This window comes from Heteronotia binoei, chromosome 21, assembly GCF_032191835.1.
Source record: "Heteronotia binoei isolate CCM8104 ecotype False Entrance Well chromosome 21, APGP_CSIRO_Hbin_v1, whole genome shotgun sequence".
Lineage (NCBI taxonomy): Eukaryota > Metazoa > Chordata > Lepidosauria > Squamata > Gekkonidae > Heteronotia > Heteronotia binoei.
The window spans coordinates 194,082,259-194,101,654 of NC_083243.1; the positions used below are offsets into that span (position 1 = coordinate 194,082,259).

A 19,396-nucleotide genomic window follows, 5' to 3' on the forward strand; every position below is an offset into this window, starting at 1 on the left:
AGCCGTTCTGCCAAGATTCTTGCATATATTTTATAGTCATTATTTAATAACGAAATTGGTCTATAATTTTTTACATTCGTGACATCTCTATCTTCCTTTGGTATCAACAAAATAACAGCTTCCTTCCATGTGTTTGGTATTTTCCCTTTTATTCTTACCCTGTTCATCAACTTCTGCAATTTCAGTGTTAACTCATCTTTAAAGGTTTTAAAAAATTTAGCTGTATATCCATCTGGCCCAGGTGCCTTTCCAATTTTCATTGCATTAATTGCAGCCTCGATTTCAATTTTTTCAATTGGATCATTCAAAACTTTTTGCATATTTTCTGTTAAGGGTTCTATTTTTATCTTTTGTAAATACTCATACATCTTTTCTTTATTTATTTTAACACCTTTAAACAACTTGGTATAATACTTAAAAATTCTCTTTTTATTCCCTCTTGACTAACCACCTCTCTTCCATCTACCACAATTTTATTAATAATTTTATTTTCTCTTTTTTTCTTCAGTTGCAAAGCCAAATACTTTCCAGGTTTATTTGCTCCCTCAAAAGATTTCTGCTGCAGTCTTTTCAAATTCCATTCCAATTCTTTATTTAACAAATGTCTCATTTGAGTTTGTAATATTGTAATTTCCCTTATAATTTTCTTTTTCCCTGGCCTTTTCCCCAACTCTCCTTCTTTTTTCTTTATTTCATTCTGAATGTCCAACAGCTGTTTTTCTTTTGCTCTTATCTTTATTATTCGAAGTAATCAATAATCCTCTCATTACTGCTTTATAGGCATCCCAGACTGTCTGAAATTCCATATCCTCTTTATCATTCACTTGAAAGAAAGCTTTAGTTTCATTTTCTAGGTATGTCACTATTTCTTTATTCTGTAGTAAATCTTCATTCAATCTCCATCTTCTCAACTTCTTGGACAATTTTGTAATCCACATTATTGGGTTATGATCAGCCCCAATTTTGGGTAAAATCTCTATTTTTCTTGTTATAAGACCTAAATCTTTAGTGCCCCACAACATGTCAATTCTGGAAAAAGTTTTATGTCTTGCTGAAAAAAAGGTATAATCCCGCACCTCAGGGTTAAATCTCCTCCATATATCCTCCAAATTTTCTTGTTTGACCAGTTCAAAAAAAGACTTTGGCAATTTTCCTTCTTTGTTATTATCCACCCTCCCCCCAGACCTATCCAGAGAGTTCTTAATTGTTCCATTAAAATCTCCCATTATCAAAACTTGGTCATACATCAGTTCATCAAATTGTTGTATAATGTCTTTGTAAAAAAGCATCCTTTGCACCATTAGGCGCATACAATCCCAATAACAACATTTTCTTTGCATTTAATATTATTTCTACTGCTACAAATCTTCCATCTTTATCTTTAAACACTAATTTTGGCTCCAGTTTCTGTTTGATATAAAAAATCACTCCCCTTTCATTCTGTTCAGCCAATGAAAAAAATTCTAACCCCAATTGTTTATTCCATAAAAATTTGTAATCCTTTTGTTTAATATGCACTTCTTGTAAACAAACTATGTTACAATTTTGTTTTTTAATCCAATGAAACGTTGCCCTTTTTTGTGGTGAATTTAGTCCATTTACATTCCAAGACAATAATTTGTAATCCATCATGGTGCAAATATGTTCGTCATAAAAACTACGCAGTTCCTGTGCATTTGTGATTGTGATTCTTTTCCCCTGAAGTTCAAAACTCAAACCTTCAGGTATTATCCACCTAAACCTCATTCCATTGTCCCGTAATTTTTCTGTCAGTTTTTTATATGTTCTTCTGTCATTTATCACTTGCCTTGGCAACTCCTTCATGATTCTTACTCTGCTGCCTCCCACTATCAATGTCTTTTCAAAGTTTTTACTAATGATCTTTCCCACCATTTCTTTTGTCATGTATCTTATAACAACATCTCTTGGTAGATTATTTTTCTTGACATAAAGTGAGTTCACTCTATACATATAGTCATACATGTTTTTAGTCTCTTCAGGATCTTCCTCTAAAAATTCTGCAATTATTTTTATTATATATTCTTTTAGGTCACCATCTTCCTTTTCAGGTACTCCTCTCAGACGTATCTGAGTCTCCATCCATTTGCAATCATGGATTGTCACTTTTTCTTGCATTTTCAACAAGGTGGAATCATATACTTTCATTCTGCCTTCTACCTCCTGCACTTTCTTAGATGTTTCCTCTGTTTCCTTTCTGAGATCTTCCATATCTTTTTTAATCTCTTCAATAATTTCTTTTTTGGATTCATTTGTCATCTCTCTCATACCTCTCATCATTCTGGCCTCCATTGCTTCTAACTGGTCCTGCATTTTTTCCAATGAAGTAGCCCTTGTATGGGGTTGCTTGTGTTCTGACATTTAAAAAACAGCGAAAATTTGGACCTCACCAATTTCAAATTCAACTATCAGATTCAAAAGAATAGGACTTGCCCTTTATAACAAGCCTAATTTCACCATCCTCAGAGCTCCCAAAGCCAAGATATTTATTTTTAAAGTTTTTAAAACTTTCAAAATGTGGTCGCGACTTTTTGCTGCTCCTTACATTTTTTTCCCTTTTAAAATGCCTAAAGTCCACACAAATAATATGTCCAATAGTACTTATCTTCTTGTCCTCTTCTCAATTAATTCCAACAATTTTTAATGTCCCAAACACTTTAAAAACTTTATTTTAATTTTGACCTCCAAGCAATGGCTGCCGCTGTTGGTATTATATTCCTAGAGTAGGTTTTCTCAATGGTGTTATATTCCTAGAGTAGGTTTTCCACCCGCTACTTCCTGCTTTACTTGCCACAAAGTCTCATTCACACTGGAAAGGAGATCTCACGATACTTGACGTGCTTCCTGTGTTGCTTGAATATGCTGCAGGTTTGTGACGATGGTGCTCTTTTTTCGATTATAAACAATTTTTATTAGTAACATATGGTAGCAAAACTATATCTATATCTTACAACTTAAAAAAGAAAAATTTATCTACCCATATCTTACTTTTCCCCCACCCCTCCCCCCGTTACTTGACACCCGGCAGTGTTATTTACTTAAGGAAAAACAAATATTAAAGGTACACATAACTATTAAAAAACCAAAAGTTATACTCTTATTTTAAAAACTTAATCATTATCAAAGATTGTCCAGTGTGTGTCCCTTTATTTTCCACTCTTTTTCTACGTATCTTCTGAACTTCTTCCACTCCAACTTAAAAAGCTCTAAATCATAGTCTCTTAATATTCTTGTTAATTTGTCCATTTCACTCCATGACATAACTTTTATAATCCAGTCCCATTTCTCTGATGTTTTTTCTTGCTTCCACAACTGCGCATACAATGTCCTAGCAGCTGAGAGCAAGTACCAAATTAAAGTTCTATCTTCTTTTGAAAATTTTTCCATTTGTAATCCCAACAGAAAAGTCTCTGCAACGTTGTTAAACTCATATCCCAAGATATTAGAAATCTCTTGTTGAATCATCTGCCAAAACGTTTTCGCTCTTTCACAAGTCCACCACATATGGTAGAAAGAACCTTCATGCTTTTTACATTTCCAACACCTGTCTGGCATCTTGTTATTCATCTCTGCTAATTTTTTAGGAGTCATATACCATCTATACATCATCTTAAAACAGTTTTCTTTAATACTTTGACATGTTGCGAGTTTCATAGAGTTCTTCCACAAATATTCCCAAGATTCCATCTTTATTTCTTTATTTACATTGATTGTCCATTTTATCATTTGAGATTTCACTACTTCATCTTCTGTAGACCATTGTAAAAGTAATTTGTATACTTTTGAAATTAGTTTCTCATTGTCTCCAAGCAGAACTTTTTTCATTTCTGTTTGTTCTTTCCTTATTCCTTCAGTTTTGATGTCATTCTCCACCAAGCTTTTTATTTGTTGCATTTGAAACCAATCATATTTATGATTCAATTCTTCAGCAGTCTTCAGTTCTATTTTCCCACTTTGTATTTTTAATAATTGATTATATGACAGCCACTTTTCTTCGCCTGTCTTATCCGTTATCTTTATCACTTCAGCTGGCACAATCCATAAAGGTCTTCTCTCATCTCCATATTTCTTATATTTTATCCATGTATTTAATAAATTGCTCCTTATATAATGGTGAAAGAAAAAACCATCCATCCTCTTTTTTCCATAATACAAATATGCATGCCAGCCAAATTTATTTTTGTGGCCTTCCAACACTAAAAGTTTTTTGTTTAACAGCGTTATTCATTCTTTCATCCATACTAAACAAACTGCTTCATGATATAATTTTAAATTTGGTAGTTGAAATCCGCCTCTCTCTTTTGCATCTGAAAGAATTTTCATTTTAATCCTTGGCTTCTTCCCGGCCCACACAAATTCTGAAATTTTCCTACACCATTTATCAAATTGTTTGGCATCCTTCACAATAGGAATAGTTTGAAACAAATACATTATCCTTGGTAGAATATTTATTTTTATTGCAGCTATTCTACCCAGCAATGACAAATTAAGCATGTTCTATTTTAGCATATCTTCATCCATTTTATGCCATAACTTCTCATAATTATTTTTAAACAGATCAATGTTTTTCATTGTTATCTCCACCCCCAGGTACTTTACCTTAGAGGTAACTTTACAGCTCGTTAATCTTTGTAATTCTTGTTGTCTATTCAACTGCATATTCTTACACAAAATTTTTGATTTTTCTCTATTTATAGAAAGTCCCGCCAACTCCCCATATTCTTGTATTTTCATTAACAACAAAGGTGTAACTTGTATGGGGTTTTCATTTATAAACATTATATCATCAGCCAATGCTCTATATTTGTAAGTACATCCTTTTATTCGGAAACCATCTATATCTTTTTCTTCTTGAATTTGCATCAATAAAATTTCAAGAGTCATTATAAACAACAATGGTGAAAGCGGACAACCTTGTCTAGTACCTTTGCTAATTTTCATTTCTTCTGTGAGGTCTACATTAACACACAATCTTGCCCTTTGTTCAGAGTATATTGCTTTTGTCATTCTTATAAAGCTTTCTCCCAACTCCATCTTTTCCATTACCGCAAACATAAAGTCCCAGCTTAAATTGTCAAATGCTTTCTCTGCATCTGCAAAGAATAATGCTACTTCTTTTTCTGGATGTCTTTCATAATATTCTACAATATTTACAACAGTCCTAATATTGTCTCTTATTTGTCTTTTGGGAAGAAACCCTGCTTGATCTTCCTTTACAAAATTTATCAAATGTTGTTTAAGCCGTTCTGCCAAGAGTCTTGTAAATATTTTATAATCATTATTTAATAACAGAATTAGTCTGTAGTTCTTTACATTCGTGGCATCTCTATCTTCTTTAGGTATCAAGAAAATAACAGCTTCTTTCCATGTATTTGGTACATTCCCTTTTATTCTTATATTCATCAGCTTGTGCAATTTTGATATTAATTCATCCTTAAGAGTTTTAAAATATTTAGCTGTATATCCATCTGGCCCAGGAGCTCTTTCATTTTTCATTGTGTTGATTGCTGCTTCAATTTCCATCTTTTCTATTGGATCATTCAAAACTTTTCTCATATTTTCAGTTAGAGGTTCTATTTTTAACTTTTGTAAATATTCATCCATCTTCTCTTTCTTTATTTTAACACCTTTAAACAATTTGGCATAGTACTTAAAAATTCTCTCTTTATTCCCCTCTTGAGTAACCACTTCTCTTCCATCTACCACAATTCTGTTAATAATTCTGTTTTCTCTCTTTTTCTTCAATTGCCAAGCCAAATATTTTCCTGGCTTGCTTGCTCCCTCAAAGGATTTCTGCTGAAGTCTTTTCAAATTCCATTCCACTTCTTTATTCAACAAATGTTTCAATTGAGATTTTCTTTTTCCTTGGTCTTTTTTTCAGCTCCCCTTCCTTTTTCTTTATTTCATTTTGAATGTCCATTAACTGTTTTTCTTTTCTTCTTTTGTCCTTATTATTCAAAGTAATCAGCACTCCTCTCATTACTGCTTTATAAGCATCCCAGACCGTCTGAAAATCAATATCTTCTTTATCATTCACTTGGGAAAAAGCTTTAGTTTCCTTTTCTAGGAATGTCACTGTTTCTTTATTCTGTAGCAAATCTTCATTCAATCTGCCGCCCTGAGCCACTTGTGGGAAGGGCGGGATATAAATCCCAAATAAATAAAATAAAATAAAAAAATCTCCATCTTCTCAATTACGACGGTGCTCTGTTTTCAAAACCACAAGTAGACCAAGCAATAAATTCCTTTCCACTTTTTAGCACTGTCTTTTGTATTTACAAAGTCCAAATTTCACCTCTTCCTCCCTTCTTCTTCCAAACTTTCTAAATTTTCATTTCCCACCTTTGAAATTTACTTCATTAAACTGTAAATAGTCCCGGAGTGAAAGATAGTAATCTGTACCTTCTCTTCCAATTATCCAAGTTCCCACCAGTCTTGTGTAGCTTTAGATGTTTAGCAATGTCCAAGAAGGTTAGGATTCTGTCAAGCTTATGTCAAATAAATGACTCTGAAAACTTCTGCAGATGATGAAAATGCAACTCTTCCCGGAGACCCCTCAAAGCCTCAAAGGAGCCCCCCTCCCCGGGACTCCCTTTTAGCCAAGGTAAATCTCCTCAAAGTTTCCTGTGCATATCTTGGACTAATCTCTGACTGAGAAAAGTAGGCAGTAGGCATTTATTTGCCTTCCACCACCCCGAACAGAAGTTCCAGTCTGCTCCCGTTATGAGAAGCAGCTCAGCTTGACATTTTCCTCCCCTAGAAGTCCAGGAGTCTTTTTTTTAAACAATGAATTGAGTCTAGCGTGAGTCTAGTGATAGTCTCATGCTGCTTGCAAAAAAATTAAATGTGGGTGGGGGAAGGGCTTAGGGTTGCCAAGTTCAATTCAAGAAATATTTGGGGACTTCGGGGGTGGAGCCAGGAGACTTTAAGGAGGGGCCAGGAGCAAGGTTGTGACAAGTACAATTGAAATTCAAAGGGAGTTCTGGCCATCACATTTTTGTAATCCACCTTGATTCTTCCATGAGAGAGGCAGACAATAAATAAAAGAATGTTTTTCCAACTGGAGGGGAAAATAGCTTGGACAGAAGAATTTGTTTAGAAAATGACAGTTAAAGGAAACAGATTAAGCAGCTACTATTCTTCTGTTCCATTTTGAGAAATTCCCATTCCATCAATCTTCTACTTCTATTTTGCTTCAGCTGATAGATCAGGGTTGAGGATCAGTGCTCAACAGCCCAGCTGCATTGAGTCAAGCTTTTGTAGGTATCCTTAGAATGCAATGAGAGCGTAAGTTGTGAGCCGCCCTGAGCCTGCCTCGGCGGGGAGGGCGGGATAGAAATAAAAATTATTATTATTATTATTATTATTATTATTATTATTATTATTATTATTATTATTATTATTATTATTATTATTATTATTATTATTATTATTATTATTATTGGCCATCTGTTATGTCTGTCACTTTTATAAATTTAGTCACATGTTGCTAAGCTACTTTTGAAAATCCATACTGTGCATTTTGACTTTATGTCACTATATGTCTCTGGAATGGGTGTGGATTAATACTGCCTACTTTCAGGTTGCCCTGCCATACATATCGAACATCACATCTTCACCATCGCTATACATTTAATAGCTCACTTCTCTAAAAACTGTTTCCGATCTTGTTTCTTATGTATGTATGTTGCAAGATGTATGCACATGCACATGTAATAGAGAATGGGTTACACGCTTCAGCATGTATCTTGTCTTGTCTTCCTCCTGCTGAAATCGCTGTTCTGTTGGAGGAAGAACCTCTTTAAGGCTCCTTGAGGTTAGGTGGTAGGCTTCAAACTTTGCTTAGTGTAGTGATAGGACACATGCCATCTAAGTGACAGAAAGACTTGCAGAGTTATACCTTTATCAGTCCATTGAAATCAGTAGCCTTAACAGGATGTGACTCTGCTTGGAAATGTATTGTAATGTTCAGATTGTTTGGGAATTTTGTTGAATGTACATTTCCATTGAGGAATAGCTATCTAAATAAACCATTCTACATGATAATTGCATAATGCTAACAACATAGGTGTGAGGGGGGGCGGTTTGTCTCCAAACAAACAAAATACTTTATTGGGTTCAATCCTAATCTATTTCACTTTTTCCCCAAGGTTGCAAAAACGCAGATCATGGGAAGATTTTTAAAGAATTAATGCAGACCCCAAATTTCAGAATTACTGTGGTGGATGACTGTGATACCGTGGAGATATGTGGAGCCTTAAAAGTTAGTAATCCCAAAAAATGTTAGACTATCTGTAGTTCTGTAGATTATTGCAGTTGGTTTAGCTACTAAAACATTACAAAGAACGTTTATGCTATAATGACTGACTTTATAATCTGACAACATTTGGAAATGAGAGACTCATAAATTTTCATAACATGTGATAAAAACCAAGTATTAAGAATGGCGTATCCTTGGACTTTGTAATTTTTAAAAAAAGGTGTCTTTCAAACAGATGTTCTGCTTGCATTTTGTCAGAATTCACTAGACCAGGTAATGAAGGCAGGTAGCTGCCACTGGAACATCCTCAAACCTTGATAACTTTAATCCGTTCTTGGGACTCAGTCCTTTCTTATAGCTGAAACAAAGAGTGTTTCAAAAATGTACAGAGCAATAGCCTGACTTAATCCAGTAATCTAATCACCATCATAGAAGCCTAGGAAAGCTGCATCAGTTGTCATAGCAGATCATACATAATTCAGGGGGGAGGATTAATGGTCCAGCATTTGGCCAGGAGATAGGGTGTCATTATGCATGACATATATGGAAGGAAAATGGAACCTTGCACACTTCCTTAGCCTAAATGCTGCTGGCAATGCACATGAACATATGAAGCTGCCTTATACTGAATCAGACCCTTGGTCCATCAAAGTCAGTATTGTCTTCTCAGACTGGCAGCGGCTCTCCAGGGTCTCAAGCTGAGGTTTTTCGCACCTATTTGCCTGGACCCTTTTTTTTGGGGGGGGGGGGAGATGCCAGGGATTGAACCTGGGACCTTCTGCTTCCCAAGCCGATGCTCTACCACTGAGCCACCATCCCTTCCAAAATCAAAATCAAAATCCCATGCATCAAAATCTCTTAATGCTCAGGAAAAAGCTTCCTTTTTTTTTTAGGAGGATGCTTATAATTTGTATGCAAATTATGCTACTTAAAATTATTTCTTTACAATATTTATAACTCATCTTTCTTTCCTCATAAGGGCCACCAAAGCAGCTTCGATTAAAAACATGCGTAATAAACACTTCTCAAAAACCATTAAGACCAAACAAGAACGCATCATAAATAGTAAGCTAAAATATATATACAAAAATATAAAAAAGCACAAAACACAGGGCAGGAAGGAGAGATCACTAATGGAACTCCAGATGAAATAAATGAGTCTTCATCTCCTGGCAGACAACAACAGAAGAGGACAGATGAGTCTCTCTGAGAAGAGAGCTTCAGTGCCACAACCGAGAAGGCCTCCTCCCCAGGTTGCCACTTGCCAAATCTCAGAAAGCAGGGCAGTTGGAGCAGGGCCTCAGAAACGGCTATGGCAGCTGGGTAGGTTTGTACAAAGATTGTTTTCTGATCATTTGACTGCTTTCTTCACAGTCAGCATTGGGTTCTGTGCACTTCTGGAAATTGCTGCAATTACAAACATCACTTATTTATATACCAGTGAAGCACATTACAGATCACAATTATATAAATTTGTTTGTCTGTTTATGGGCATCAAGGAGCAATTATGTGAAGAGATACAGCTGCTGGGATACATCTGTAAATAACTCTTTATGCTAAATATGTTTAGCCATATAGTCCCCAATCCCCATATATAAAAAGGGGAACACCAGTGCAAGAATGTATCAACATCCAAATATGTGACTTGAAAATTACAGAGCTTAGACATACAATTTTTTCAACTACTAAACCATTCAGTTTTCAAGTGTGTTAATGGCAGTGCACAAAAACGCAATGATATTCCTCCCAATGGATTTTATGACTACATAGTCCGTTTCGTGCCTTCATCAGGGGAATATGAATTCATATTTCTTTCGTCTTGTTGAGAATCTGGTGTCTTTGTAGGTTTTCTCTTTGCTGCCCCACTTTGTTCTCAGCCCTAGCCAGTTCCAATTAGAATGAATCAAGCTCTTTCAATAGTTATCCATTGAAATCATACAATATCAGTGGTTCATCCTGTATTATATAATTTCAATGGATAAATAAATGACTACAGGCTATGTAGTCATAAAGATCTGTTGGGAGGAATATAATTGGGGTTTTGTGCACTGCCATTAACACATTTGAAAACTGAATGGTTTAGTAGTTGAAAAAATTGTATGTCTAAGCTCTGTAATTTTCAAGTCACATATTTAGAAGTTGATACATTCTTGCACTGGTGTCTATGAATAAATACCTATGAATATGATATAAATTTGTATGAGATTTATATAAAGACAATATTGATAAATTTCTACATATTTGTAATAATATTCAAGATAGAGAGTTTTGCTATAAGCTAAAATTGGCCTAAAGTGTTCTATAAAAAATTTAGTGACCAATATGACATTGAACTTCTAACAATAAACTATTCAAAATCTTAAATTAGCGACTTCAGTAGACACTTCAAGAAAACTAACTTGGAAATGAATGGGAACATCAAGTTAAGAATTTTCAATATTTAGGCGTCATTTTCAAACACAATGCTAACTTCAAAGCTAATGCTATTTCCTCAGAAAATGTTGCAGAAGAGTGCTAATGCCATTCTTAGGTTTTTCAGGGGAAAAGGTGCAGGTTTTGTACCTGCGGCCTTGAAACTTTTCCAAATAAAATTTTTAATTTGCCTCTTAAATGGATCTCAAATGGGGCTGACCTCAAGATCCTTGAATTTGTTCAGTCCAGATGTACTTCTAATGTTATCCTCAGACAAGAAGCTGGTCTGCCCAAAGCTGCCTTAAAAATAAGGGAATGTGCAATACACACATTCTAAGAATTCATTCTGAACCAAAAGGTCTAATTCCCTTGTTGTTAGCTTCTGATCCTTATCCTAAATGGTCTTCAAAGATAATCAACAAAATTAAACTGATCAGCTTGGAACCAGAAGTCCTGTTTGATATGGGACCAAACAAAGTGAAAGTTCTAATTTCTCAAAGATTAACTGATATAGAGTTCCAAAATGACGAGGCAATATTTTCTTTACATTATAGGAGTTAGAAAAAAGGACCAAGTTATACAGTACCCTCATACCTTTCAGATATCACTTATGAGAGATATAGATGGGCTTTTTCAAGAGCACGCTTTGACACATTTCCTTCCACAGTTCTACATGGTAGATTTTCTCAGCTGCCTATGCAGCAGCACTGTTGTCCAAGTTCAAGTAATGTGGTTGAGTGTATCACACATATACTCTTACACTATGAATATTATCAAGAAGAAAGATTTGAGATACTTACCCCTTACTCTCCAGATTTAAGCCATTACAATATTATATTGACTTCAACCCTGAAATTCTTTGGATATTCCTTTTAGAAGACAGTCAAAAATTTGTTTCTTACACAGTAGCAAAATTTTGTATATTAGCCCTTAGAAAGCAAAACTGACTAAGGAAAATGCTGAAATATGAATTTCCTTTCATCTCTGATCCTACATTTTTGTATCAACTTTTTAAAAACTGCCTTTTTATCTGTTTTTAACTTTGCTGGTTTTTTGACCGTAATAAACCTGATTGATTGCTAAATACGTTAAAGCGATCTTATTGTTGATGATCTGTAATCTGCCTCATGTCCTTGCAACCAGCACAGGCAACCTAATACTTCAATAGAATCATAGAGTTGGAAAGGACTGCTAGGGTCATCTAGTTCAAACCCCTGCACAATGCAGGAAATTCAAAAATACACCCCCACACACGCGCAGAGAGAAAAGATGGCTGCAATTACTAAAAGCCAGCATGGGTTTCTCAAGAACAAGTCATGTCAGACTAATTTTATTGCTTTTTTTTTTTAAGTTACCACCTTGCTGAATCAGGGGAATGCTGTAGACATAGTTTATCTTGATTTCAGTAAGGCTTTTAGTAAGGTTCCACATTATATTCTTGTTGACAAGTTGGTAAAATGTAGTTTGGATCCTATTGCTGTTAGGTGGATCTGTAACTGGTTGACAGATCACACACAAAGAGGGCTTGTTAATGGTCTCTCATCCTCTTGGAGAAGAATGACAAGTAGAGTGCTTCAAGGATCTCTCCTGGGACCTGGCCAATATCTTTATAAATGATGTGAATGAATGAATGCTTATTAAATTTGCAGATGATACTAAATTGGAAGGGGTAGCAAATACAGTAGAAGACAGAGTCAGGATACAGAATGATCTTGACAGCTAGAAAACTGGGCTAAAACAAATAAAATTAATTTTAACGGGGATAAATGTAAAGGTCTGCATTTAGGTAGGGAAAAATCAAATATATCATTAAAGGACTTGTCTTGGCAGCAGTATGTGCAAAATGGGGGTCTTACTGGACCATACATTGAACATACATCAGCAGTGTAAAGCGGTACCTACAAATGCAAACCTGATTTTGGGTTATACAAACAGAAGTATATTGTGTAGGAGAGATAAGGGGGCCTTCCTGAAAGAACTATGCAAAGCAATAGAGGAAAATAATAGAATGGAAAGGACAAGAGATCTCTTCAAGAAAATTGGAGAAATCAAGGGAATGTTTCGTGCAAAGATGGCCATGATAAAGGACAAAAATGGTAGGGAACTAACAGAAGCAGAAGAGATTAGGAAGAGGTGGCAAGAATACACAGAAGAATTATACAAGAAGGATCTCAATGTCCTTGACAACCATGACAGTGAAATCGCTGACCTTGAGCCAGACATCCTGGAGTGTGAAGTCAAATGGGCCTAGAAAACATTACTAACAACAAAGCTAGCAGAGATGATGGTATCACAGTTGAACTATTCGAAGTCCTAAAAGATGATGCTGTTAAAGTGATGCACACATTATGTCTACAAATCTGGATAACGCAACAGTGGCCACAGGTTTGGAAAAGGTCAGCTTATATCCCATTCCCAAAGAAGGGTAATGGCAAAGAATGTTCAAACTATCGCACCATTGCACTCATTTCACATGCCAGCAAGGTCATGTTAAAGATCCTACAAGCGAGGCTTCAGCAGTACGTAGATCGGGAACTACCAGAAGTTCAAGCTGGGTTTTGGAGAGGTAGAGGAACTAGAGATCAAATTGCCAACATTTGCTGGATTATGGAGAAAGCACGGGAGAATCAGAAAAACGTCTATTTCTGTTTCATTGGCTATAATAAAGCTTTTGGTTATGTGGATCACAACAAACTGTGGCAAGTCCTTAAAGAGATGGGAGTACCAGACCACTTACATGTCTCCTGAGAAACCTGTATAAGGGTCAAGAAGCAACGGTCAGAATGGGATATGGAAAAAGTAGAGACATCACCCTGCCAACAAAAATCAAAGCAATGGTATTCCCAGTAGTAATGTATAGCTGTGAGAGCTGGACCATAAGGAAGGCTGAGTGCAGAAGAATAGAGGCTTTTGAGCTGTGGTGCTGGAGAAGAATCTTGAGAGTCCCTTGGACTGCAAGAAGATCAAATCAGTCAGTCCTAAGGGAAATCAACCCAGACTGTTCCTTCGAAGGTCAGATGCTGAAGCTGAAGCTCAAATACTTTGGCCACCAAATGAGAAGGGAACACTCATTGGAGAAGATCCTGATGCTGGGAAAGACAGAAGGCAAACGAAAAAGGGGACAGCGAAAGATGAGATGGCTGGACAGCATTACTGATGCAACAAACACGAATTTGAGCAGACTTCGGAGGATGGTGGAAGACAGGAGGGCCTGGCGTGACTTTGTCCATGGGGTCGCAAAGAGTCGGACTTGATTGTGCGACTGAACAACAACAAAATATTGTCTAGATTATGTGAGGTGATGGCATTAAGAACATAAGAGAAGCCATGTTGGATCAGGCCAACGGCCCATCCAGTCCAACACTCTGTATCACACAGTGGCCAATTTATATATATATATACACACACACACACACACTGTGGCTAATAGCCACTGATGGACCTCTGCTCCATATTTTTATCTAACCCCCTCTTGAAGCTGGCTATGCTTGTAGCCGCCACCACATCCTGTGGCAGTGAATTCCACATGTTAATCACCCTTTGGGTGAAGAAGTACCTCCTTTTATACGTTCTAACCCGACTGCTCAGGAATTTCATTGAATGCCCACGAGTTCTTGTATTGTGAGAAAGGGAGAAAAGTACTTCTTTCTCTATCTTCTCCATCCCATGCATAATCTTGTAAACCTCTATCATGTCACCCCGTAGTCGACGTTTCTCCAAGCTAAAGAGCCCCAAGCGTTTTAACCTTTCTTCACAGGGAAAGTGTTCCAAGCCTGTAATCATTCTAGTTGCCCTTTTCTGCACTTTTTCTAATGCTATAATATCCTTTTTGAGGTGCGGTGACCAGAATTGCACACAGTACTGCAAATGAGACCGCACCATCAATTTATACAGGGGCATTATGATTCTGGCTGATTTGTTTTCAATTCCCTTCCTAATAATACTCAGCATGGCGTTGGCCTTTTTTATTGCAATCGCACACTGACTTGACATTTTCAGTGAGTTATCTACCACGACCCCAAGATCTCTCTCTTGGTCAGTCTCTGCCAGTTCACACCCCATCAGCATTGCTTTACTCTGTTCTGGTTAGACCTCACCTAGAGTATTGTGTTCAGCCTTGGGCACTAGAATTTAAGAAGGATATAGACAAGCTGGAATGTGTTCAGAGGAGGGCAACGAATATGGTGAGGGGTCTGGAGACCAAGTTCTATGAGGAAAAACTGAAGGAGCCAGGTATGTTTAGCCTGGAGAGGAGACAACTGAGAGGTGATATCATCACCATCTTCAAGTACTTGAAGGGCTGTCATATAGAGGATGGTGCAGAGTTGTTTTCTGTTGTTCTAGAAGGTCAAGCCAGAACCAACGGGTTGAAATTAAATCAAAATACTTTTGGGCTAAATATTAGGAAGAATTTCCTGACAGTGAGAGCGGTTCCCCAGTGGAACATGCTTCCTTGGGAGGTGGTGGGCTCTCCTTCCTTTGAGGTCTTTAAACAGAGGCTAGATGGCCATCTGACAATGCTGATTCAACATAACTTTGTCAAAATATGCTTTCCTGAAGTCCCACCTATACATCTGACTTTTCTCTTTCCCAAGACTTTAAATTCCAAAATTACCTGGTCACTATTACTACTCAGGGTGCACACTACTTTCACCTCATCAAAGAGTTCTTCCCTGCTAATGAGAATCAAGTCCAAGATAGCAGATCCCCTTATTTCCCTCTCCATTTTTTGGAAAATGAAGTTTTCAGCAAGACAATTGTTGTGAAGATCAGGGTCTTTAAAATGATATTTATACAGAGTTAGCATAATGTAAAGCTACCAGTGTGATCTCTACCCACTAGGGTTGCCAACTTAGGGATGCCAGCCTCCAGGTGAGTGCTGGGGAGCCCCTGGAATTACAATTGACCTCCAGTCTATAGAGATCAGTTCCTCTGGAGAAAATGGATGCTTTCGAAGGTGGACTCTATGGCATTGTACCCCAATGAGGTCTCTGTCATCTTCAGGCTCTAACCCCAAATTTCCAGGAGTTTCCCAGCCTGAAGCTGGCAACCCTATTCCTCCACTCCCTGCTGTTGGCCAGGGGCGGGGCGGGGGGTGGGGTGGCAGTCTCATGCCAAGTTCAAGTTGGGAAATTGCTGGATATTCGGGGGTGGAGCTTGGGGAGGGCTGGGTTTGAGGAGGGGAAGGAACTCAGCAGAGTATAATGCCATAGACTTCAGCCCTTCAAGCATCAATTTTTTCTAGGGGAACTGATCCCTGTCTTGGCAACCCTAGGTCCCTAGCCCTCCACTTGACAGACTTAATAATAATAATAATAAAATTTTATTTATACCCCGCCCTCCCCGCCAAGGCAGGCTCAGGGTGGCTTACAGGTATGGCAAGGCCATTGAACAATAAAACAGATATACAATTCAATAAAATTACGCTTTACCGTTAAATTTTACATAATCTAAAACAATCTAAAAACAGTCTAAAATAATCTCTACACGCTGTTATCTCAGTTATTAGTATTAGTGATGGCATGATGTTTATTTCAAGCTCCATCTTGAAAGGCTAGCCGGAAGAGGGCGGTTTTGCATGCCCTACGGAGTTGGCTAAGGTCCCGTAGGGCCCGCACCTCTTCCGGCAGCTGGTTCCACCATTGGGGTACTTTTATAGAGAAGGCCTGTTCTCTAGTTGTTTTTAGTTTGGCCTCCCTTGGCCCAGGTACTTCTAGGAGATTTTGTGAGCTGGATCGTAGTGCTCTCTGGGGAACATATGGAGAGAGGCGGTCCCTAAGGTAGACAGGTCCTCGGCCATATAGGGCTTTAAAGGTAATAACCAGCACCTTGTAACGAACTCGGTAAACAATTGGCAGCCAATGCAGCTCCCGCAGCCTAGCCTGCACATGTTCCCACCGGGGTAGGCCCAATAGCAGTCTATTAATCTGAATGACTTCTGAATTTAGTAAGTACAGAGCCTTTGAAGGAAACAGAAAAAGAAAGTAACTTTTATTTACTTCCAAGGATAGGGGAATAAGGATTCATAAAAGAGGACAGAAACTATTTATGGGTGTTAACACAGTCGACAATTTAGGATCTGAGAGAACAGTTAGCAGCCAAATTTTTATTCTAGAGGTGAATGTTGACTTTCTCTCAACCTCAGGATTCCCTCAGTGTATATGTGAGCTTCTGTCGGTAAACACAAATCATTCACTAGTCTCCCTCAGAAACTGGGACTTCAAGACAGATGCAGTCTCTTCTTCAAGTTAGTCTGCTTTATCACCAAAGACAAGTTCTGAGAATTCCGAAGTGTGCTGAGACATGTTTTCTAAACTAAAACTGTGGAAACACAAACCCTGTTTCTGCACATTCACTAGTTTAGCCTGCTTATACAGAGAAGACAATTTTGGGTGGAATCAGACGAGGAATTTGCCTCTGCAGCCTCTCAGCTAAAAAAACAAACACTGATCCTAAAAGAGGCCTGCCATGGTGGTCACCATGTTCCCAGGATGACCAGGAACACATCATTGAAGTGTTCTGGAACCTTTGCCCCTGGGAAGTTCCTGGTGTTTCTTTAATGCCGCGGCAACTTGTCCTACAACAGGGTAAGGACAAGGCCACCGCAGAGGACACGTGCACACACATATTAAATCTGGGGGTGGGGATATCAAGGGTGAATCAAATCCATCATGTGATCAATTGCACCCTCTGAGACAGGATCCCTTCCAGTGTCTCTTTCTCTGATGATTTAGACCCTATCTGCCTGAACTGCCAGTATAACAGGTTTTTCTTGCTTCTCCCTCCCATTTGGCTCCTCCAGTCCTTCCAGGTATCCCAATTAGCTGCTACCTGCTCTGTTCTCACACCGAACAAGACTAAAGGGGATTAGGGATGTATTTCAGAAATGGGCAGCACAGGCTAGCTAATACCTTAATGGGCTGTCTTTCCTTGTTTTCATGAGTTTTCACTTTTTATCTCTCTTTTCTGCTGTATTCAGAATATCGTGGCAGTAGGTGCTGGATTTTGCGATGGACTTGGCTTTGGTGATAACACCAAAGCAGCTGTGATTCGTCTGGGCCTCATGGAAATGGTTGCCTTTGCAAAACTCTTCTGCAAAGGCTCTGTATCAGTAAATACATTTCTGGAAAGTTGTGGTGTTGCTGATCTGATCACCACATGTTACGGTGGACGCAACAGGAAGGTGGCAGAAGCCTTTGCACGAAGTGGAAAAGTAAGACTTGTTTTTTCGTTTTCAAAGACTTTGAGGCTGCTATTCGATGCACTGTTTTATGGGAGAAAGTTTAACTGAACTCCATGGAACCTACTATTGAAAAAAATGTTTCCAGCATTAGGCTATAATCCTTGCAAAAGGTCTTAATCCTGTAACTGGAGATTTTTACATCTATGATCTCTCTGTAAAAGCCCTCTGCATTTATTTATGATTACATGGCAAATCTATGTTTAATTTTGCATTAGTGAAACATTTGTGTAATATGGATAATGTTACGCCACTAGAAATGGAGATCACTTCTTGGTATTTGTTTATTAAAGATGCTTTCCCAACCAATTCAAAGTGGTTACCAAAAATGGTGAAGGGCTAGTGTGGCACAGAGGCTGCAATCTGTGGTTTAAGGTAGAGCAACTATACAAGACAAATGAACTGTGTTTGCTCTTCCACAGTTAATATGTTTACCATTTCCCCATTGTCAGAACTGGGAACTTCAAAAGAAACGCATCACTTTGTTTCAAAAGTTAATCCGTTTATTAGAGAACTCTGTCCATGGAAAAGGCAAGTTGACTCTGATGGCTTCCAAGGCCATCGGTACATTCTTATACATTGGTAACATAAAACAATAAACCCTTTCTCATACTCAGGGAGACATTATTGTTTTATGTTACCAATGTATAAGAATGTACCGATGGCCTTGGAAGCCATCAGAGTCAACTTGCCTTTTCCATGGACAGAGTTCTCTAATAAACGGATTAACTTTTGAAACAAAGTGATGCGTTTCTTTTGAAGTTCCCAGTTCTGACACCCATCTGCAGGGGGAGATGCCCATTGCAGAGAGTTGAGTGAAGGTTAAGCACCTTCTGAAACCCCACTGACCTTACCTTACAAATGCCTCCTGCCTGCCTCCCCATATCTATATGAGCATTTACTATGAAGCAAGTGTTTTGGGTGTAATAACATAGTTCTTTCCTGGATTTAGAAAAGCCAGGCCATTTCTTTGCCACTAACTTCAGAGAGTTCAAATCCTTGCTCAGCCTTCAAGCAAACTGAGTAAAACTGGACAAGACAATGGTTTGGATTCAGAGATGCCCATGGAAGGACTCCTCTGAGGAGTGGAAAGGCCCCTTTGGGTCCAACAACCCATCATCTCTCAGTGTGCCCTCAGGCAGAGGTTGCTTTGAGGAAATTAGTGAACAGAACAGCTTAAAATTGTACAATTATAAGAATGGCTACCTTCAGCTGTTTTAAAATTATGCTGTATGAAGTTGTATCATGTATAAGGGCTTATTAGTTGCCTTGGGACTGTTGGGCTTCTCTTTTAGATCTGTGCTTTACTGAACTGAAATTTAAAAGTATATAAACCAAATACACTTGATATTTTGACTGGAGATGCCTGACTAATAAAGAAATTCCAGTCCTATTTGTTGCAGTTAATCATAATTTTAAAATGTATGAAAATTATATTCTTTAATGTGTTCAAGCATATCTACACT

At 37.7% G+C, this 19,396-nt stretch overlaps 1 protein-coding gene across 1 annotated transcript in view; it reads left to right on the plus strand.

Moving 5' to 3' along the window:
• LOC132589645 (glycerol-3-phosphate dehydrogenase 1-like protein) overlaps window positions 1–19,396 on the plus strand; it is a 55,848-nt gene that overhangs the window by 25,732 nt on the left and 10,720 nt on the right. Inside the window, exons 5-6 of the mRNA XM_060262384.1 lie at window positions 8,169–8,281; window positions 17,670–17,903. Of these exons, the coding sequence (XP_060118367.1) occupies window positions 8,169–8,281; window positions 17,670–17,903 (347 nt within the window). The remainder of the gene's footprint in view (window positions 1–8,168; window positions 8,282–17,669; window positions 17,904–19,396) is intronic.